Source organism: Dinoponera quadriceps, unplaced genomic scaffold (assembly GCF_001313825.1).
Source record: "Dinoponera quadriceps isolate SergipeBrazil2010 unplaced genomic scaffold, ASM131382v1 scaffold1573, whole genome shotgun sequence".
Lineage (NCBI taxonomy): Eukaryota > Metazoa > Arthropoda > Insecta > Hymenoptera > Formicidae > Dinoponera > Dinoponera quadriceps.
Window position 1 is genome coordinate 1,199,470 of NW_014556062.1, and position 14,526 is coordinate 1,213,995.

The 14,526-nt window shown below is 38.6% G+C and overlaps 3 protein-coding genes across 3 annotated transcripts in view; 2 read left to right on the plus strand and 1 right to left on the minus strand.

The window, feature by feature from the left end:
• Positions 1–1,213, plus strand: part of LOC106746524 (histone-lysine N-methyltransferase SETMAR-like) — a 2,435-nt gene extending 1,222 nt beyond the window's left edge. Inside the window, exon 3 of the mRNA XM_014623190.1 lies at positions 1,061–1,213. Within this exon, the coding sequence (XP_014478676.1) occupies positions 1,061–1,213 (153 nt within the window). The remainder of the gene's footprint in view (positions 1–1,060) is intronic.
• A 1,666-nt stretch (positions 1,214–2,879) lies between these two features.
• Positions 2,880–10,060, minus strand: LOC106746585 (alsin). Its single transcript, XM_014623327.1, has 14 exons — positions 9,720–10,060; positions 8,219–9,541; positions 7,559–8,128; positions 7,086–7,455; positions 6,773–6,974; positions 6,393–6,573; positions 6,078–6,244; positions 5,828–5,937; positions 5,509–5,720; positions 4,813–5,370; positions 4,077–4,253; positions 3,808–3,976; positions 3,528–3,710; positions 2,880–3,285 (listed from the first exon to the last, which is right to left on the minus strand). Exons 1-14 carry the CDS (start codon positions 10,058–10,060, stop codon positions 3,238–3,240), a joined length of 4,611 nt encoding a protein of 1,536 aa, XP_014478813.1. The 3' UTR covers positions 2,880–3,237.
• An 898-nt stretch (positions 10,061–10,958) lies between these two features.
• Positions 10,959–13,467, plus strand: LOC106746533 (dnaJ homolog subfamily B member 11). Its single transcript, XM_014623206.1, has 5 exons — positions 10,959–11,071; positions 11,481–11,868; positions 11,958–12,226; positions 12,324–12,610; positions 12,697–13,467. Exons 1-5 carry the CDS (start codon positions 10,965–10,967, stop codon positions 12,759–12,761), a joined length of 1,116 nt encoding a protein of 371 aa, XP_014478692.1. The 5' UTR covers positions 10,959–10,964; the 3' UTR covers positions 12,762–13,467.
• Positions 13,468–14,526: the final 1,059 nt, after the last annotated feature.

The window sequence follows — 14,526 nt, forward strand, 5'->3', positions numbered from 1 at the left end:
ACGGCGCATATTTGATCGAAATCGGATAATCCTAACTATGTTAATTTCATCGTCGAAATAAAGCGAAAAAACGCTCAGAACTTTTTACTTTACCTGTATATATATATATATAATAATGTAGTATACACAAATATGTAAAATATATATAATTTTCAGTCTAATCATTAATAAGAAATTTACGTGAATAGAAAGGAGCATGCATTCTGATTAGGACAATGTAATTATACAGATATTTCAGTGACAGCAGAATATATTTTTCAAGACGCCGTTTCTCACAATCACGTTTATAAATAAATTATCTTTATTGTACTGCTTCCATTAACTTTTAACTTCTTCATGTATTTACAATAATTATGAATAAACAATATATATATATCAAGATATATATATATATATATATATATATCAAGACATATTACAATAATATATTTTTACTTCACGTTACAAATAATGGAATATTGATTATTTAAAAATACGCAATACATGTAGTGCTATTGTTTGAAGAATTATGCGTTATAAAAAGAAGACATTGGAAAGTAAATTGGATTTTAACCTATGTAATTATACGGTCTCATCGATTAATGTCTAACTTCACTTTTGTACACGCGTGTACATCAACAATGCATAGATTTTCTTTTATCATCTCATAAATCCTTATTCTTTATGTGAGTAATGTAATCTTTTTTACAACTCTCAGTAGCTCTTCAACCACCCCCCCCTCTCCCCTCCCATACATGTTGCCTCGCACTTAGAAAATGCAATTTACTTAATATATCATTAAGTTATATAAATCTCCGGTTTGAAGAAATCTTAATTATACATGTTACAAGTATATCAGTTGAAACTACTCTTTTCATAATTCTTGGTTTATAAATAAAAGTATCTGCATATCCGCAGTATACTATCTCCATCTTCGATAATCTTATTTGTTACATATGATATTTATATAGTGTATAATTAATATCCTGTTACACATATACATTATTTTAAGTATCACCATGCAAGTAAATAACATGCATGGCAATAATCGTGGTGATAATCACAGGCCTGTTCTTTATAGCTGAACCTGCTGCACTACTTCTATTTCCCTCTTCTTTACACGAAGCCACAGCTATACATCGGTTTCGTTTTAAGTTCCGAAAGTGTACACACTAGTTCAGTGACAAAGAATAGGCTCTATGTGGTGCAACTTCTTGAATTTGCGTCGAACTAAAGAAATAAATAAATATGTTTAAAATTGATTGATATCTGATAAAATTTCATCTAAAATATTCCAATCGAATGCGATGAAAACGCTCTCAAACGATATATACAATGTAAAATATTTGGCTGATCTCTTATGTTATGATTTGACGTCAACGATTTGATTTATGTTAATTATAATTGTAATACTAAACATACTATGAGAAATGCGTAGATGTAGGATATTGTAAGCAATTATTGTAGATCCGTAATGTATATTAACTCGACAGAGCCCATGACTTTTGCAGAAATAGACATGCAACAATTTATGTCGATAAAATCTCGATTAAATACTCTATGTATATAATGATCTCATATGTTCTTTGTACTTGATAAAACAAAGAGAACAGAGTAATTTGATCATACGGTTTTTCGATTAAAAAAATACTTCAGTTACAGATTTAAAACGCACGCGAGTATATCGTGAATAAATATTTGTATATATTTTTAAAATATGTGTAGAATCGTGTAATAAGAGCGAGCTCTTCTCTGAGCTAATACAAAGAATACGTTTCAGGTACATGCTAGTTGGTAGTAGAGGTTTTCTTTAATTAATATCACATGTGTGTAAATTCCTGTACACAGATGAAATAAGAGTAAAATATAATAAACATCCATTTTTCGAAGAACATATGCATATATGTGTGTTGTTTTAAGAAAGCAATAAAGCAACTCCAACAAGTCTGATGTAATCTAATGTTTTACGTAGCTTATGTAACTTAAATTTCAACATTAATTAATTCGTATATACTGTCTTTCTCATATCCCTTATAATATATATGTTATGTTTCTCTCACATTTTGTCCTTTCTTGCAATATTGTATTTATGAGATGATCAATTGTATTTATGCAACAACAATACTGTAATGTGTACTGAAGATATAATTTTGAAGTCAACTGTAATAAACAAATTTCAAGAAATGCAATAGGTGAAGTTAATTAATAAGCTAATTTATGTAAATAAATAAATATGTCTTATTATATGTGTAAGTTACGTAGAAGAAAAATGTACGCATAAACTGTAAAAAAAATCTTTACATATCTTTATGATTCTTTATATCGTCATTTAAAAAATATTCTACAGATGTCTTTTATATCTGCATTGTATTTCTGACAGAAAAAATTATTACTATAAATGTATTTTACCTAAAGGCAGGCTTTATGATATATATTTTATAATGTCTCTTACATAAAACAAAATAATATGAACAACAGAGATGAGATATGATAAAGGAAAAAATCTCTAAAAATGCGCACGAAATATCGATAATTATTTCTATCGATATAAATTAATAATGATCACTATAATGTATAATTTTTACAGCTAATCTCTAATTCAGGTATGCGTGGAAGAAGGTAACTTTTAGTATCTTTTTGTAAATTGAGCTATGCAATTTTTATATATCGTTACTTTATATACTTTAACTTTATATATTATTTAACGCACGCATTCTTGGACAATAGGTAGTTGGAAGTACTAAAATCCGACCCCTACGTGTAACTCACACAAACATTTCTCATTTCCAGGACACGAAACTGATTAACGACAGACAAATATCGCTTAATAATAAATTTTCGTGCAAAATTTACAATGACGAATTGTTTTTAATGAATTGATATGTCACATCAATCTTTTGTTTTGTCTTACTACATATTTATGTAGTTAAGATATTAAAGACCCTATTGTATGTCGTAAATGCAGTTTATCACTTTCGTACATTTTCTTGCGTGATGTGATAATAAGCCTTTGATGAAAATAAGCCTATGTGTGCAAACTCAGAAATGTGAAAATGTACTTTGCGAAACATTTGTGATCTAACAACCCGAGACTAACGGATTCAAGCTAAAACCCCTCTACCAGAATATCTTTTTATCCGTGTATCCATATTTATCTTACCACATTATCTCTCGAGTTTGATATTATTTTTACGCATATATATATTTTTTATCCGTGTGTCTAATCTTGTCACTTTATTGTACCATATATTTGTAATTTCAATCGCCTATATTTGTTTTCTCCTGCAATATCTGGTAATAACATGCCTGTAACAAAATTAGTTTTGCCCATTAGAAACACACACACACACATATATATATATATATATATATANAGCCGTATTCGCAAAGTGGCGAACTTGGTATCATGTTCACTACTCTTAAGGTCAATAGATATAAAGATTAAAGTATATGTAGAAAACGAGATCTGTATATATATATATATATATATATATATATATATACAGATCTCGTTTTCTACATATACTTTAATCTTTATATCTATTGACCTTAAGAGTAGTGAACATGATACCAAGTTCGCCACTTTGCGAATACGGCTCCATGAAATCCTCGATAAAGTGTATTTCGCTCCCTAATTGTAACACACTAGCGCGCACTACAACAAAACTGAACACCGGGAACAGTTCATCCATCGTCCATAAATACGTAGACCCTAACTGCTTTTGTACTGCCTGAACAAACGAAAATGAGGAGATGTGAGCGATCACTTTGGGTATGTTTGTTGAGAACGATACAATATCAACGGCAACGTCTGCAGCATATTCTTACTTGTGTCATTTGTTCAAATGTACTTCTGACCACTAATAACTTCTCTAAAGATGTAAAGGTTGTTTTAAGTTGCTGCAAAGTTTCTATAGCGTCGCTGAAGTATGGCTCGTGTTGATACGGCAATGAGTTATCTGCGATGTTCATTACGCTTGTAGTTTTCCAGAATTTCCTGCAATTTCGTCGAAATACAAATAAAAGTGCAAACAATGTCTAACTCTGAATACAAATACGATCCGAAAACGCGCACCACCGTTACTGGATTTACTTACTGATCAATTTCGAGAAAGGCCATTAGAGTTATATCAGGTTGCTTGTTCCATTTCATTAATCTCTCCCAGTATGCATCGTCTTCTTTCTTATTGTGTAAGGCATATAATACAAAGAGTGCTGAGTGTACACGTGGCAGTAATATCGGATGAAGTATCGCGGCAGCGCTTATAACTTGCCTGAAAGTGAAGGATTTCTTTAGGTAATACCAAAAATCGATAGCGTAGTTGTACAAATATAAGGTAGACAGGCATGGGAGCGACTCACTTTTCTCACTTTTCCTCACCTTTTTTTTTTACCTCAACCTGAGCCTTTAAAAAACAAACTCGATCACTAGAAATCACGTTCTATAACTAGCTTTTTTAAAGATAAAAAATTCAAAGAAAATAGAAAGAAACAATCACTCCGACGACACAATGTAAAATAAAGAACAGTAATTTTATTTTTAAACTGCTTTGTCAAGAAAACACTGAACGGCATGAGTGCGACTGATTGTGTTCTTTTTTTTTTTTTCAAATTACGTAGTAGAATCGTTTATCCACGAATCTGTCCATCCATAATTCTCGTTTGTCCATCAACCCAAAACGAGTTATTAAGAAAAAACCGTCCCAAAAAAGCAAACAAGTAGATTCTCCGGAAAAAAAAAAAAAACTTACTTTTCTCGCTATTTTCGACAGTTAACACCGCCCCCATGCCTGGGGGAGATTTCGCGATTTGACGGATTTGTGAGATACGTACTCCTCTTCTTCCTTGCCGTCAATGTCGAAAATAAACTCTGTGCCACAACTTGGTAGATCCGGGAACAAAAGAAGCACGATCTCATATATCCTCGTTGTGATGCTGTGAAGCTCCGATACTGCATGACTGAGTAACAGCGGGTGCACTCTCACACCGCCATACGTAGCTGTGTATACCGCGGCCACTTCGGTCAGAAGAGCGCCTAATGGATGATGCGGGCTTTCGAAAGCCTTCACTAGATACTTGTGCACCTTATTGTAAATCTGACTGCTGAATGTGTTACGTCCGAAGCACGGGATCTTGTCCAGGTGATCGATCGTCTCGCTGTTCCTCTCCTTCGCGTTCGACGCGTTCGCCGAGAGCTTCTTCCGTTGCAGCGTCCTCTGATGGGACTTCGTTATTATACTGGCGACGTTTTGCCACGCTCTCTGCGTGTCGATCGATCTGTCGCAATTGTAATTTTTCACCACTGACTCGGACACGCCGAGCTGCTGATAGCACTGTTTAAATATCGCCTTCCACTTTTGATCCGGGGATACGCACAGTTTGCCGAAAGATCTGGTCCAAAGGGTGAGTAAGAATACAGGTAAATCGTTTATCTATATACTACATAATACACCGTTGATCGGTAAGTCCTTCGAAAGAGTTCAACTTATTACGAATTACCGGCATGATACTTCATACGAGAGAACTTACGCCGGCTTTGTATTGGGTTGCGCACTCCCACCGCTCTTGTTCATGTGCAACGTGGCGATAACTTTGACACCTTCGTTCCAAGCACCGTTCATATTACCCTCCAGCCTCTCGCCACTTCGGAATGTCAAAGTACCTTTCCCGTAAAATATACCGGCGGACTTGAACTCGCCCTCGTAATGTGTGCCATCTTCGAATACCATGACTCCGTGACCCTGTCAGCAGGTAATATTGCATGGTAACATCGGCCTCCGTACGGAATCAATCGGATTTATGCAAGCCACGCGTATTATTCTGACGTTCGAAATAATCGCTGATATACCGTCAAGACGTCTTGCGTAAAAACACCTTCGTAATAAATGCCATCGAGTGTCACGATTAAACCGCAACCATGTTTCATCCCGTTGCTCCATGACCCGAGATATTTTTCGCCTGTAACATCATTCAACCGTAAACGCATAACCTTGATACTACGAGTCCACGGGAGAGCTCATGTCGAACTATCATCACGCTTTATTGCTGGAATAATTTTTTTCTCTGTAGCGCAAATTTAGACAAGTGTATTCGCGCACCTGTCATAATATCATCCATTATTCCGTAACCTTGTTTAACACCGGCAGCCCACTCTCCAATGTAAACCGACGCGATCGATGCCATAAAGTGGCCTTCCTTCTTGACACCGTGTCCATGAGGCAAGCCGTCTTTAAAGTAACCTTCGTAAAAATCCCCGTTGACGTACCTAAAGTATACCATCGTGTTATGCAATATTTCTTCGATTACTTGAAAGAACCAGAAATACATCGCAGACGACAGTTTCTACACCTCATATTTGATGAGGTATTTGATTACATATGTACATCAACATTCTTTCAGTAAATTAATCTCACTTCATAGTCCCGTATCCGTTTTGCTGGCCATCCTTCCATTGGCCTTCGTACACGCCCTGCACAGGAATCTCCATCTTGCCAGTACCATGAATAACACCCTTGTGAAACTGCCCTACGTACGTACGACCGTCAGACCATTCTAACTTTCCAGAGCCATGCGGCTTGCCATTTAGCCATCGTCCTATAAATTCGTTGCACGTTGATTAATAGACAGAAACAAACAGAGAGGGAGAGAGAGAGAGAGAGAGAGAGAGAGAAATAGTATTCGTTGTAAACTAAATCGTACAAAAACATGCGCAATACACACACACACATATATATATAATATACGTAATAAATAAAAATAAGTAATAAACTTTTCAATATGTCACTTTACGAACCAGTATACGTTGCGTCCTTAAAAATATTATGTTTTGTGAAAAAGAACGAGCTCGACCGCGCTAATGGAGGTACATTCCCGATCACTCTTTGCAAACTGCACTTTATAGTATTTTGCAGAGCATGCAACCACTCATTACGTTCAGAAGGGGTAGGAGTATACAATACGAAATTGTCTTCCGGCGCAACAATCGATATAGCGTTCTAAAGGAGAAACGAAAATCTATTCTTAATCATATCGCCCATCATATCGGTTCTTTCTCTCGCAGCGATTAAAGTATCGAGATGAATCAGGGTATAAATAGAAGCGTGTACCTGTACACTCTCGGAGTCCGGCAAGGGATCCACCCATAACGTACGGAGCGGGTGCACCGTGTGCGTGGTGCCGGTGACGTGGATGAAGATGTCTGTCAACAGGACAAACCAGTGGGACGAAAATCTACCAGAATTGAGTATCGATATCGGGTACGTTCTCGATTCTCTGATCAGCCTCCTGTCGGGGGATCTCAACAGTTCTCCCAACTTGCCGGAACTCTCCCAGAACAACTTCGTAGCTTCTGCCTCCTTTTGACGCTTCTCCTGCTCATCGTGCACCTGCTCCCACTTGACGAGGGCCTCTTGCAATCGCTCAACACCCATCCTCGTGCCGTTGCTCTTTATTAAATTATGTATCATATTTTTGTACCTGTGCACGACAAATGGCATTTTTTGGTCACGAAGAAATGAAATTTTACACATCTCTCTGAGGGGAGAGCTGACATTACATTGGCGCAACGCGATCGATTTACCTGTTTAGTTTACACAGAGGATGTTGCAACGCCATTGTCACGACGATCTCATTGTTACTCCTTTTCACATCGCCACCTCGCGGATTGTCTATGAATAAATTCGACACTACTTGTGGCACCTCGATGAGTTTCGCAATATGCGTGAAACCACCGAGGGACATGGCATCGCAGACGGCGTTTAAGTAATATTTATACACCGCGATAAATTCTTCTATGTTGGCAACAATTGCGACCTCGTACGCCTCCCCGATGTGGTTGAAGTAATCCCATAAGCTTATGACGTTTAAGACACTGAAGTGCATCAGCTCCGCGTAACAACGGCACAGTGTTTCGTACACGTTCGCTTCCTGGGTGGCGCCGCTCTTCTTTTGGAACGGCCTGATCAGATTCTGATAAACGGTCAGCATCTCCTCCAGAAAGATCTGGTCGTTCACCAGGTCCTCCGATACGTTGATGGCCGGCTCGTTTATCACGGAACAACAACTGTACCGGCCGGAACTGAATATCTCTCTCGGGCTGTTCGACTCCTCCTTGGTTTGTACATCCAAATGAAACATATCCCCGGTTTTGCTGGGAAAACAATTATAAGGCGTTTGTTTATGAAATCACTAATCAGAAGAGAGAGAGAGAGAGAGAGAGATTTCTGTTTGACCAATTTACCTCGACTGTCCGATAAAATATAAACCATGATGCATCATCACCAGAGTGTGGAAATTGCCGGCCGCCATGTCGATGGCCCTCTCGTTAGACATCAACCTGGTGGTGAAGAGCTGGGGAGCGCTCTGATCGACCGTAGTTTGCAGGGTCACCTGTTTGAAGTTGTTACGGCCCCACGCGAAGACCCGGCCGTCCAGCGTCAAGGCGAGCACGTGGAAGGTGCCGCACGATATCTTTCGGATGCCGGTGTGACTGAGCTTCGCCACCAGCACCGGCCTCGGCCGTTTAATGATGTCGCCCGTTCCCAACTGGCCGTACTGCACGTCGCCCCACGTCCAGAGTTCCGTCGCCAATATGTTGCTGCCGGTGCGGGACAACGCGTTGATCCTCTCGTTCAGGCCCTGCTGCGACAGCTCGTGCTCGGAGGAGCCGGTACTCGACGACCAGGGGAATTCCTCGCAGCGCAGGCTCAGCGCCAAACTGCTAGCGGTCGGTTTCGTGTAACTGTTACCCTGCTCCTCCAAGTTCTCGTTGCTGTCGGCCTTCGACTCGTTAATGTCGGAACTCCCGCTCATGTGCCTCGACAGAGTGACAACCTTACCGCCGACATTCTTCACCCCCTCGTACACCAAGTTCGCCATATTCGATACATTTTGCTTGATCAATCTTGTCGGCCGATCGACACTTTCCATCGGTATGTCCTCCTTGGCGCTACCGTAAGACGAGACCCACGACAGCTGTCTGGTCAAGAACTGCCGGGCGGTCTCGGTGTTGATGAATATCATGTTCTTCTTCTCATCCTTCTCGCAATCCGCCACCTCGTTCAGGCATTCCCCGCCGTTCTCGACGATGTCGGAGGGATGCTCCTTCTTGTCCATCTCCGGCAGGGGGATGTGTTCTTTACTGGCAGTGGACAGAGCGCTGATGGAATTGGTGGAACGATCCTCGCTAAATTGCTGAGCGTGGAGACCGGTGGGACACGTGTCCGATGATGTTACACTACCGGGGCTCAGCATAACGCTGTTCAGACACTGCGGGCAGGAATGAACGAAAACCTCTTCCTCCAGATCGTTCTCGCTATCGGTATCGTCTTTTATAAGCTTGGTGGTTTTCCTCACGGTGACCGCATTAAAGTTCGAGCCACAAGCCACCTCGGACACCGTCCTGCCCTCGAAGAATCGAACTTTCTTTGGTTCCATACTATTTACATCTATTTGTGGCTGACCACCGCTAGCCCAGAGCTGCCCGTTCTCCGTAACGAATAACGCTGCCTGATCACTAACCGCTACAGATTTGACTTTCACTATTTCATTTTCTTCCTTAAACCTGCGGAAGTGAAATATTACCTCTGTAATAGCGCTTCTGATAAACTGCAAATACGTAAGATAAAACATGCTAAGTAAATTCTACGTACTTATTTCACTTGTTAACGATAAATCTTAAGATACAAGGGAAGAATCGTAGAGCAACAGGCTATATTTTAATTATACCCTGACATACGTACCCGTGGCTACAATATTTCACCTCTTCCTTAAGAATTATCGTATCTACAACGCTCATGTCCTGAGGATTTACTTTCAAAACATGTCCATTGGTATTTACAATGAACAAATGCTCGGAATTGGATGCTACGTCAATGACATCGAATTGAGCCCTTCTGAAGGTAATCACGGAGCAAGTGTCATTTTGGAAGGACACCTCGCCGTGGTACAGATTACTGGTTGTAGTAGCTACAAAAATGTGATCCTTAATGGTAACGAGCTTGCAGATAACGCCGTTCGGCTTGTCGCCGAATGTAAAGGACAATTTGTCAGCGTCCCTCCATAAATGCATGTGCCTCTCCATTTTGCCGTTCGAGCTTTGACAGTCGAAGACCCTCGCATAACCTACAAAAATCCCTTTCGCAAATCCTTATTCAGCAGCGCGCCCGACACCGTCCCTTCGTGTCATGTTACTCGCGATAACGTTCTCTCCGTTGAGTATTTCCGGAAATGCAACACGGCAGATTTACACGTTAACATGATCGAAACTACTTGATCTTTCGACTATGACTAACGTCCGGTAAGAATTATCGGCTGATAGTGTGTGACTTATATCAGTTCGTATCAGCTGTTAGATGATACTCTCGGGATCCGGTCCGCTTGATTCTCCGAAGTGTCTCAGGCTGCGGTCCACTTTGAATCGCGGAGCATATCGCGGCATAGACAACGCAAGTACCCAGAACTGGCCAGTCGTACAAATTTCATGCAGCGAACGTAAAATTGTGTGACGGAGATAGGACGTAATCTTTGAGTATCTCTCTATCCCTCTCTCTCTCTCTCTCTTTTCAACTAATCCAGTTTATTGTCGTAGGTGTAGTATCAAAGAAAGACGGAGGAGAAAACGTACAGGATTGTAGAAATCGTTAAATAAATATAATTGTGCAATGTGAAACGGATGTAGGGCTACTTTGTCACTAGATGAGTCGGGTCAGGGTTAAAATTCGATCACAATTGCGATAGATTTATTATACGTCACTTTTATAAATATTTTCGTATTATTTTGATTATACACGTATAAACTTACAATCGGATTCATTTACACCTTTTTAAAAACGAGTTGGTTCGTTCGATCTGTTTACCAATCTTTATCAAATTAAAAGAAATTGACGCTCACATACGATAATGCTCTGAGCATATTTGTCGTTCTTGAAAATTACATTAAGCTACTCCTCTGTGACCAATGAGAAACTCCCACGATTTAAGCTCCGATGGTGTGCTCAGATGTTTGTGTAACGTCTGCTAGGATGGAAGGTTTAAAGTTAAATTGGCTGTTATTTATAAATTTATCAACATGTATTGTATTGTCGATAGCTGGGTGAGTGAAAATAACATTTACTTCCGATGTATTTCAAGTATTAGTTTGTTCAAAACGATTTGTAAGCAGTTAATTTCATAACCTACTACGTCCTTCCCTACTTATCAGTTAATTTTATACATTTCAGAATTATATGATTTGATTTTTCCTAAATTTATTATCATATATAGATCTGCAGGGAGTCTTTTTAACCTTGTAATTTTGCTTGATTTCAAAAATTAATACATCTTATATAGTTGTTATTTATATTATCAATATGATGAAATCCTCATTAGACAATAGATTTTGTCATAGATTTTACCATAGATTTTACCACAGATTTTACCACAGATTTTACCACAGATTTTACCATAGACTTTACCATAGATTTTACCATAGATTCTACCATATTATTCGTTTTCTTTTGCAGGAGAGATTTTTACAACATCTTAGGTTTATCACGTAGTGCCAGCACACACGCGATAAAAAAGGCTTATAGGCAATTAGCGAAAGAATTGCATCCCGATAAAAATAAGGATGATCCAGATGCCTCTCGAAAATTTCAAGACTTGGGAGCAGCCTACGAAGTACTGTCAGATTCTGAAAAGAGAGAAATGTATGATCGGTGTGGAGAGGAATGTTTGAAAAGGGATGGCATGATGAACAATAATGTCGATCCATTCGCAAGTTTCTTTGGTGACTTTAGTTTCCACTTTGGTGGAGAATCTCACCATCAACATGAAACTCCTAGAGGTGCGAATACTGTAATGGACTTACCTGTCACCTTAGAAGAATTGTACAGTGGAAATTTTATTGAGGTATAGTTTTCACTACAGAGACTCAATATGTAAATTATTTCTCCATTGTTCTCTTATTCTATACGTCACTTTGTTACTTTATATTACAGATTACCAGAAATAAGCTAGTTGTGAAAGCAGCGAAAGGGACAAGAAAATGCAATTGTAGGCAAGAATTAGTCACTCGCAATTTAGGAAATGGAAGATTCCAGATGATGCAGCAGTCGGTGTGCTCGGAATGTCCAAATGTCAAATTAGTGAATGAGGATCGCGTGCTGGAGGTAGAAATTGAACCAGGCATGGTAGATGGCCAAGAAACCAAATTTACAGCGGAAGGAGAGCCTCACATCGACGGAGAGCCGGGCGATTTGATATTAAAGTGAGCAGATATTCTTCTCTATATTTATAATGTGATTTATAAGAATTATATAATAATAATGCACTTGTCTGCTTACAACACAAATTATCTGTTATAGGATACGTACTCTACCTCATGCTGTTTTTGAAAGAAGAGGCGACGATTTATACACAAATATTACTATTTCCTTGCAAGACGCGCTGCTAGGTTTTTCTGTGGACATCAAACATCTGGACGGCCATGTAGTAACTATTCAAAGAGACAAGATCACTAAACATGGCGCTCGTATACGGAAAAAGGGCGAAGGGATGCCTAATTATGATAATAACAATCTCCACGGTACTTTGTTCGTTTCTTTCGATGTTGCATTCCCCGATAACGAATTTACGGACGAAGAAAAGGAAGGTGAGTGAGACGGTTGCGCGGTATTAGTTTGCGACGTTCCGCGAACTGTCAACATATATTGTAACAATTTTGTCTTACTTTTTCAGACATAAAGAAATTGCTGCATCAAAGTCCAGTAAATCGAGTATACAACGGCATAGGAGGCAAATGAATGTCTGTTTGTGAATATTTATAAGTTCAGTATATATGTACAAAGTGAGACGATGTAAAGCGAATGATGCTTCGATTGGGATGAGTATGTCTTGACATTGTATGTTTGTATTATGCGTGAGATACTCTTGCTTCCTCACTCGAAAATACCATTGGTTTGGTAAACGAAACGATTAATTGAATTGATAGCCGAGTATAGTATGTGTGATCCCACATAAATTTTATCACGCGTATACATACATGTTCCAGCTACGAAAGACTGGTTGAATCTGGTTCATGTTGCCAATCGCGTGAATCATCATTGACAATGATTAAGGAGTTTATTTAAATTCCTAATTTATTTCATTTCGTTCGGATATCATGAGTACCGGTGTATGGAAGAAAGAGATTCAGTATGAATGCGGATACATTTTTGCATTTAATATTGTGCAACAAGAGAGTGATGTGTGCAATACTTACGATCATACATTTTACATCTTGAGATCCTACGATCTTCTGTCCTTATACTATTATAGTAACGCAATTATGATCGTATATTGACTCATGATCACATAAAGAAGCTCTCTTGTGGCTGAAGCCACCAAGTGGTCCTGAACGTCTAAGCATCAATAAGTGCATAATATATAGTGCATAATATAAGTGCATAATATCGTAATAAAATTCATAATTATGCGATATATTTGTAGCCAATTTTTTAATTCAAATATATCTATGTATTTTAAGTGAAAACCCCTTGGTTCATTCCCCGAGTCGTCCCTTACGACATAATACGCTATAAATCACTGCCTAATTAAATCCAGAAAAAAACAGAAGTAAATATGCAAAGATTATGATTTTTAAATTTTATCTCAATTTTATGAGATATTTTCACCGCAAGTTGTAAGCCCTGTAATTTCATCTATTTCTCGATGTTAGAATCATTTTTTATACGATCGCATCGATTGAAGGATCATGCTATGTATGGCATGATTCTATAAGTAATTATTAAAAGATTAATTTTATATACAAGGTGTCCCGGGATAACCGCATGCGGAGTGCATCGGAAGATTATTGGTAACACATAAGACGTGTTTCTTTCTTTTTGTTGTTTCACGTAATATTCATACTTTATCCAAATAAAATAAACCACTCCGATATTCGTCAGCAAATATTTACTTGAACGTAGCAATTACTTTGTTATTTATTTTCATAGTATTCTGTTTCTTAAACGCTCTATAATCGTTTTAGCGCCACGCAGCGCGATCGCGCTGTTCGCGTACTCTGGTGAAATGTGCCGCGATGTTTGGTCACGATCGTCAATTCGCAACGCGCTCGGTTCCGAATGTAGCTCGTCGCGAGTCATATCAGACTTTCCTCTCGTAATTATTTTTTTTTCACATAATCGTAAACCACATTGAGAGAAATTTGCTCGACAACGTGATAAAAATAAATAGTGAAAAATGAACCGTTGTTTTCTTCTGTTTAAAATGTGTCCCAACATTTTTTCCGAATACTAAGACTAATTTGACTATGATTTTCGGATCCAGCGAGTGACGTTGAATGAAAAGAGATGAATCCGACGATTTCTGCGCGTTTTCCTAAATCGCCTGAAATGCATACCTTCCTTTGACAAGTGAAAAATGCCTTCGTACCAAGAATCTTCTGATACACTCAGTAAATGGTTATTCTCCAACACCCTGTATAACGTCGCGGTATCGTGAGGAGGTGGTTTCGACGAAATGCACACTCATAAAGGATAGTAAAATATCTTTTTTATTTGTATAGTC